General features: G+C 58.3%; 1 protein-coding gene across 1 annotated transcript; it reads right to left on the bottom strand.

The window, feature by feature from the left end:
• Positions 1 to 1,825: 1,825 nt before the first annotated feature.
• Positions 1,826 to 7,425, bottom strand: NEURL3 (neuralized E3 ubiquitin protein ligase 3; the record flags this gene model as incomplete). The annotated part of the gene is made up of 4 exons (XM_080684606.1): positions 1,826 to 2,034; positions 2,877 to 2,948; positions 3,882 to 4,373; positions 7,398 to 7,425. The coding sequence occupies 4 exons, from the start codon at positions 7,423 to 7,425 to the stop codon at positions 1,826 to 1,828; spliced, it is 801 nt and encodes a 266-aa protein (XP_080540732.1).
• Positions 7,426 to 8,445: the final 1,020 nt, after the last annotated feature.

Here is an 8,445-nt window from a genome sequence, read left to right as displayed (position 1 = left end):
TGCCGCTACAGGCTGCTGGGTTTCAAGGCTATTGAAGCTGGGGTTAGCGGGGTGGGAGCAGGCCAAGTTCAAACCCCACAAACCCCACTGTTCTCACCAAGGTTCAGTAGTTCTCTCTGATAATCCCTCTTCAAATTGTTGTTGGCCTCCGGGTAATATCTAGATATAACCTGTATAATATCTTGCCAATGTTTTTGTTGCTTCTATGGAAGAATAGATTTGCAGAAGTCCATACTTCACCATTCCAGAATCCCACCTCCGGTGCGGGACCATTTCTAAGATCAGGCTTCTCCAGGTGGTAACTAATAAGGAGGTATTCACTCCAACAGGATTAAAGTAATGCACTGCCCTGGGGGTATCAGGGTTTAAAAAGAAGGACACTTAAAGGAAGAAAAAGAGTGATTTAGGATCCATAGGAATCATTCCAAAGCAATGGGGTGCCAGGGGCCTGCCAGGACAAACACCGTGGCCCCGACGGCTGCCTAGTGGCCTCTTGGCTGCTTCCCTGGCAGCTGCCCGGTACAGGGAAAGGAGCTGCCGTGTTGAGAGTACTTCCTCTAAGCTACAAGTTTCACTTTCATTATCGTCACAACTTACCACCAAAACATGATCTCATTTCCACTTTACAGGTGAAGAACCAGAGGCTCACAAAGGTCAAGTCACATGTCCAAGGTTAGGTCTTTCCGGGGTGCCTCCCACAGTCTCAGAGCTGGAACATCAGCAGCGTCGCAGGTAGGCTGCTCTCTGCTCCCTGCTCCACACACTTGCTGCCCCAGGTCAATCTCTCCTTTCATTCAGGAGCCAGAGCTTCCAGTCAGTCTCCCCCAAATCAAGGCTGGCAAGGGCTAAGCCTGGTTGTGACTTCAGGGCTGGTAGTGTAGGATGATCCCCTCCGCGTGCTCAGCAGAATAGAATGCATAGGCTTGAGTGCCCAGAGCGCTCCCCTCCTCACTCCCACCCCCCTCCATCCACTGCAAGCTCAGAGTGTGTCTGTGCAGGACAGGAGGGCATGTCCCCAAACGTCCAAGCATCCTGACCAGCCACAGCTCCACCTCCTCCCACTGACTAAACAAAGGGGCATCTTCATTACAAAGTCATATTCATAGAAGACGAGCTTTATTTCGATGGCTCGGAAATTAGCAAGGGAACAAGCACAATGACAGCAGTGCTCTCTCGTGCGCTGACTCATCTTCAGACGTGTGATCTCGCTGGGTCCTCACAGCTGCGCTGCAGCGGGGAACCACTGACCCACTTTACTGAGGACTCATCAGCAGCCACCGGCTCCCACACGGGATGTAAACACTCTACTCAGATGCCTCCCTGCGTCTGGCCCAGCTCCTCAATCCCCCCGCGGGCAGGGCTGCCGTAGGCACGCGCAGCTACATGAACTTCCTCAGCTCTCAAACCGGGGGCCAGGCCACTCGTCTCTGAACAAAGATCCTCCTCATCAACACGTGTGGCTTCCTGGCGTCCCAAGAACCCTGGTCTTACGCGTTCAGGGATTGCTAGGTCAGTTGTGGCTGTGCCAAGTGGCCAGCCAAAAGCCTTGGCAAGCCCCAGGCACAAAAGAACCTGGAGCTAAGCAGAGGGACCACCAGCCACTGGCCACGGTGGAGCCACTGTCTACACCAGGCTCCCATCAGGGAGGAATTCTGGCCAGGGGCTCCTCGTCCCACTGGCCTAACCTGTGGAGAAAGCGAAGCGCCACCACCCCACCTCCCTTCTGCTGTGCTTGTTACCAGCCAGCCTTTCCGACTTTTCTCCAGAAGGAGGGCAGCTGCCCCTCTCCCCTGGGGGACAGCTCAGAGCCAGGCCCAGCCTCCGCTCACACCGGAAGGCCTTCTTCAGTTCTCAGAGCTGGAGGGCCCCGGGCAGGGACCACTGCCTCGATCTCCCAGCGACACATGGGACATTTGGCTGTGTCCCTGAAGACCCGCCAGGCACAGTAGCTGCAGAAGTGTGTGTGGCCGCAGGGCACAAGGCAGGTGTTGGCAGCGTGGTGGAGGCAGATGGCACACTCTTTTCCTGCTGGGGCTGGGAAAGGGGACAACGTAGGTCAGGGGCATATGGGGTTAGGGGGTGGGCAGCCTACTCATGCTATAGCCATAGAGAACCAGGCAGTCATATTGGGAAAAATATTACCTTGTGAGAAAATCCTCACAATGTAACCAAGTGAAAAAAATGGGTAAGAAAACCGTAATGGCCCTGGCCGGTTTGGCTCAGTGGATAGAGCATCTGCCTGCGGACTCAAGGGTCCTGGGTTCGATTCCGGTCAAGGGCATGTACCTTGGTTGCGGGCACATCCCCAGTAGGGGATGTGCAGGAGGCAGCTGATTGGTGTTTCTCTCTCATCGAGACATTTCTAACTCTCTCTCCCTCTCCCTTCCTCTCTGTAAAAAGTCAATAAAATATATTTAAAAAAAAAAAAAAAAGAAAGAAAGAGAACCGTAATGTGCAGAAGTCAATATCAAATTCCAATTTAGAAGAAAAGAAAGCAAAGCACAAACATTCCACAGGGAGGAAACCCACCAAGGAAGTCCTGAGTGATTGTTTTCTTTTTACTTCCTTCTTTATGCCTTAATATTGGTTTATTCCTGTATGGCAAAGCTTTTACTATGAACATGCACTGCTTTTGTAAAGCAGGGACAAAACGACATCTACTCACAAACATGCTCTTGTAACCTGTAACACTAGCCGCTGTTCTGCAGGGCAGGCTGTCACCTGCTTTTAGGTGCCAGTAGGCAGAGCCAAGGGGTTTGCCCTGGGCCTGTGAGCCATGATGGGACTCGGAAGACACTCCTGAGCTCCCAGGCTGGGGCGCCAGCTCCTCCGGGGCTGGAGGCCTGGGAACCCCTGCTCTCCAGGAAACCACTCACCTTCAAGGTCGGAGGGAGTCTCCAGTGGGAGGGTCCAGGGCGAGGCTGTGGGGAAGGCGCTGACCGAGGGATCTAGGGAGAGAGGGCGACTCAGGCCTGCAGAGAGAAAAGCAGAGCCTCCATCCCCTGCCCCGAGGCAGCGCCCAAAGCTTTCTTTTCTGGGTGACTGTGTGAGAGCTCCCAGGATCTAACAGCCCCATCCTAGCTGCCCCTTTCCCATTTAACCCAGCAGGGGATTTGTGGGGCTGCAGGTCCTTTCCCCCAAGCCGCCCTTCCTTCAGGCACCTCCTCTTTACCCTGAGAGGAGAACCTCGGCATCACTCAGCCTGGAAATCCACCCACTGGTGGAGTACACAGGTGCTGGCCCCGTTCCCCCGCCCCCCCCCCCCCCCCACACACACACACCCCTACCAAAGCAGGCTGTCCAGGGGCCAGGCTCCAGCAGCTGTGACAAGCCCTGCTGGGGAGACCACCGACCAACACCCAGGAATGCCCAAATTCCTTCTTATGGTTTTATCTACTCCACCCCCTGAAATCCACTGTCCTTGCAGGCGGCTAGAGGGATGGTGGTGTTTCCCACCCACTGACAGCACATCTGACCCTTGCCCCACAGGCTGTCTCTTACTCACCTCTACCCCTCACTCATATGTTCCCTTGGCTTGCCACCCTCCTCTCCAGTGAACTCCTACTTAGACTGCAAAGCCCCACCCAAAATGTCTTCCTTTGTGAAAGGTGATCAGCCCTTTAACTGATGTTTGGGGTGTGATCTTATTCTTAGGGACAGGTTGCCCTTCCTGTGCCTGGGCTTTATCCCTAGCTCCCACCTTCATACCTGACACTGGCAGGAGCTGATGGAGACACGGACTGAATATGAATTAATGAATGAATGAATGAGTGAATGAATGAATGAGCCAACGTCTCCCGGAGGCTCTGGATGCGGGTGGAGCACCACCCCAGCGCCCCCTCCCCCTAGGGGCGGCGCGCGGTTCCGGCGGATGGTCTCACCCAGCAGCTCGATGGCCTTGGTGGTCCCGTACACGTCCATCACGGCCCAGAGCGGGGCGCCCGTGGGCACCCCTTTGCGCAGCCGCAGCCGTGGGCCCGCGTTGACCCGCGCGCAGAGCCGGCCGCGGCAGTTCACCCAGAAGCGGACCACGTCCCCCGCCAGCGCGCAGCCGTCGGGCAGCACCGCCGCCCACGTCGGGCTCTGCAGCTCCAGGTCCGGGCACACGAAGGGAGGCAGGCTGGACGCCCGCACGCGCGCGGGATTCAGGCGCGTGAAGCCCACGCGGAGGCCGCCGCACCAGCCGCCCTCGTGCCCCAGCACGCGCAGGGCCACGCGCTCCCCGGGCCGCACGGGCCGCTGGCTGAACACGATGCCGTCGTGGAAGGTGGCAAGCCGGCGCGCAGTGCTCCGCGTCGGGTCCAGCAGCACCTGCGCGCCCTTGGCCTCAGCGTGGAAGCGGAGGGTCTCCCGGGGCACCTCGGCGTCCCCGCCTGCAGGGGCAGCGGGTGTCAGTGCGGGCTGCGAGGCCCACCGGTTCATTCTTCTCCTGGCCACCACCTCTCCCGCCACACATCTCGGGGCGACCTCGACCATCCCCAGCTCCGCGGGGTGTCATCACCCCCGGCACCCCCAGAGGCCTGCTTAGAGCTGCGAGGAGCCCACGTGGCCTGTCTGGGGTCTGAATTCCTTCTGGGAAAGCCTCCAGCCTCAGTTACCTCCGCAGGGCGGTTCTAAAAATTAAAGGCGCTGATGCCGCTGGGGAAACGGGCGCTACAAGATCTCCTCCCGCGAGGCTCTGCTGTCACTAGTGGGAGAGCAGGTGTGAGAACCGCAGGCGCCCTGTGCCCCTGGCTTTGCTTAATGTCTCCACCCACGTTCTGTCTGTGCCGGGGACGCAGCCTGAGAGGGCGGCTGACTGCTTGGCTCTGGCCGGTGGGTCCCCTGTTGGTGCTATTTCCTTGTCTGACTGATTTCTCCCAAAACAGCCTGTCACTTGTGAGGGCCAGCCCCCCAGGAAGGGTGACTTCCTCGTCCTGGGACAGGGGGTTCGGGCAGCTTCCCTCGGGTGGAGCACAGGCTGGAGAAGGGTCCCAGGTCATCCCTCAAGGCCCAGGATGAGCTCTGACATCACCGGGCCTCCAACCTGACTCCTCCGCAGCCAGGAGGGGAGAGCTGCTCCCTGAAGGCCCTTCCTCTCACCTCCAGCGGCCTCAGGGTGGTGGGAGCTGACTGCGCTCCCTGCCTGCTGCTCTTAGCTCTCCCAGCCTGTGGGTGACCCCTTCCCTTCTCCCCTCTGCCTCCCTCCTGGCCCCTCTCTTTCTGGGTTGGACAAGGAGTCTGAAATAAAAAGGTGGGTTCAGTCTGAACCTGAGTTAGACCCCCACCCAGAGGAGTCCCCAGGTACCTGAATGGGAGCAGTTAGGTGCTCACCTGGGCAGGCATTGGGCTGGGGTGGACACCCAGCTGGGCGGTTGGAGCCCCCACCCTCCCCGCCCCCTGACACCCCCACGTGGCTGGGTAACTGCCCATCCCTGAAGTGCAGCCCTGGAACAGGCTTGGTTAGTGGAGTGAGAAGCATTCAACCCCTGACAGTGGGCACACAGCATCCGGAAGAGCTGGGGTTCAAAGAGGGGTTGCTTCAGCTCCACCCAGTGCAGCCCCTAGGGAAAGGGCCCCTGGGCTGGGGAACAGGAGACCCCACATGCTCGGCTCCTTGGGCTGAGAGTGTAAGTGCAGAGACAGGCCTGTCCTGGCTGAAGCTGCTCCCTTTCTGCAGGAAGGGTCAGTGGGTGGAGTTTCCGCCCCAGTCCCTGCTCAGCTGCCCTGGACGAGGCTGACTCGGCTGAAGTGACTGTGGGGACAGGAGGGGTGGGGAGAGGAGGAAGGTGGGGAGCCAGGTTGCTGGCTGACTGGAAGGCAGTGCAGGGAGGAGGAGGAACGCCCCAGGAGTGGCCTCGGCGGTTGCATGAGTCCCTCGGCAGGACAGGGGCCCTGGGGACACGGGAAAGCAGCTTCATCCTGGACAGGAACCTGACAGCCTGCAGAGCTCACCCCTCCAGGCCTCTGGAGGTCCCCAGCAGCCCAGGAAAGGATGTGCTCACATGGTTAGAGGAGGGAGGCTGAGAGGACAGGTCACCGGCTGCCAGGGACCTACACACCTAGGCTCCTGAACAGACGACCTCACAGCCCCTTCGAGGTGCGGCTGGGAGGGGAGCCAAGGGCTCCAGAGACTGCCTAGCCCACCAGGCCACCCTCTACTTGGCACAGGACTCTGTTTGGAGTTGGCTCACTGTCATGGAAGGCGTGGGCGCCCCTCCCTCAGGCCTGCAGGCTCCCTGGTCCCTGGCCTCCCGCCCTGGTGCACCTGCTCCAGCACTGACAAGGACCTACCTCAGCTGAGTCATGAAACATGAACCATGGCCTTTTGGATGTCTCCTCTGACACACACACACACACACACACACACACACACACACACACGTGTATGCTAATCAGAGAACCTTTGCAGCCAGGCTCTTAGAATCTAAGTGACTGAGAGTCAGTCCTCTCTACTCAGTGAGGACCCCCCAGATCTACATCATCTTCATCACCCCCTTCCAGCCAACCAGCTTCTCCAGGCGCACCCTGAGTGCTTTAGAGCCCCCCGCCCCCACCTCCAACACACACCCTCCAAGGGGAGGCACTCAGAGGGTACTGAGCTTGGGGAGGATGTGCAAGTTGCCGCAGTCTTGCAGCCAGAACTGGGGGAGCCTGGGTGCAGGTCCTGATCCCTGCACCCTGTGCTGCCTCCTCCATGGCACCCCCAGTGCCTGGGATCCAAATGCAGTTGCCACAGCTGCAGCAGTGGTGGCCTGGTCCCCCGCCCCCAGCCCTAGTGCCACCTGCTGCTGTGTGAGCCCTCAGTGCTGCTAGGGAAAGGGCGGCTCTTTGCCTGGGAGGGAGCAGTGTCCAGAGAGGCGCACTCACATTTCCGCAGTAAGAGCCCAGGTTCCTCATCTCTGCCCCTCACACAGAGAGGCCCCCTGGCCTCTGGTGATGTGCAGAGACCTGCCCACCACCCGTAGGGCTGTGCTGCTAGCTGTCCTGTGAGCCAGCAGGCCAGCAGCACTGGCTCAGCCTTCAGACAAGAAGGTGACCTGACCCGGGTCCCACAGCTCAGTTTTCACAGCTAGAACCTCTCATCTCCCATGAGGCCCTCCAAACTCCACCGTTTCCCATGCAGCCAGACTTCTTCCTGAACAATAGGACCCGAAGGGTCGTGTGGGTCATCCGGTCACTACAGGGATGCTGGGCTGAGTCACTGGCGGCTGTGAGGTTCTCTCAGGGGCAGGAAGCTCACAGCTCAGCGCCTCACTGAGCTAGTGCCACCCGCTCAGCCCAGCTGGACTCAGAAGCTCCTGCGTGATGTTTACACTGCCTGCACTGCTGCGTCCCGCGCTTCCCCAGCAAGGACCCAGAGCCTCCCCTGCTTCTTGCATCCCTGTGCAGGGACCAAGCACAGGGCTCCCACTTACCAGCCTGGGAGCAGAGCTGGGCCCCCATTGGGTCTGGAAGGAGTTGTCTGAAGAAGACAGGAGACAGGTTTCCGAAGTCTCCACCGGACCCCTTGTTTATAGGCCGGGATCATGTTACAAGTTGATGATTAATTAGAAGTTGCTGTCATGAGTTATTATATCCAGGGAATTTCCTGATGTCTCCTGGCTGCGCGGCCAGCTTGAGGGAAGCATTGTAATCGCCCGAGGCACGTTAACAAGTAACTGTGCCCACACCTGACCCAGAGGCCCTGGTTCCAGCGGCCGGGGGTGGGGCCAGACTCTGTCATTTTAAAAATCACCCTGGTAGCCGAAACCGGTTTGGCTCAGTGGATAGAGCATCGGCCTGCGGACTGAAGGGTCCCAGGTTCGATTCCAGTCAAGGGCATGTACCTTGGTTGCAGGCACATCCTCAGTGGGAGGTGTGTAGGAGGCAGCTGATCGATGTTTCTCTCTCATCGATGTTTCTAGCTCTCTATACCTCTTCTCCCTTCCTCTCTGTAAAATATCAATAAAATATATTTTTTTAAAAAATCACCCTGGTAGCCTAGCTGGAGTGGCTCAGTTGGCTGAACTTTGTCCTGTGCACTGAGGGGTTGTCAGTTCGATTCCTGGTCAGGGCACATACCTGGGTTGTGGGTTCTAACCCTGGTAAGGGGTGTGTGGAAGGCAATCCATTGATGTTTCTTTCTCAATCTCTCTTTCTCTTTTTCCCTTCCTCTCTTTAAGCATGTCCTTGGGTGAGGATTAAAACAACAACAACAAACGCCCTGGTAGGCTGTAACATACAGCCAGGGCGGACATTTACCCGGCACACAGAAGGCGCTTAATTGATGTTGCTGAAGTGGGCTGACTGAATTCACCACGTCCCAGGTCCCAGGACTTGTAGAGAGGCCAGGCCCCAGTCTCCCAAAGAGAAGGGGACGCCAGGGGACCGGAAGGGTGAGGCTGCTCCCCGACCCTTGCTGGGGCTGGAGTTCCACCTTCCAGAACCCACCCTGAAGTGCCAGTTGTCCCCAGAGGTGGGGCC

This window comes from Plecotus auritus (genome assembly GCF_963455305.1).
Source record: "Plecotus auritus genome assembly, chromosome: 8".
Classification (NCBI taxonomy): Eukaryota; Metazoa; Chordata; class Mammalia; order Chiroptera; family Vespertilionidae; genus Plecotus; species Plecotus auritus.
Note: the sequence above shows the minus strand (reverse complement) of the source record. Positions and strands in the feature narration are given on the sequence as shown.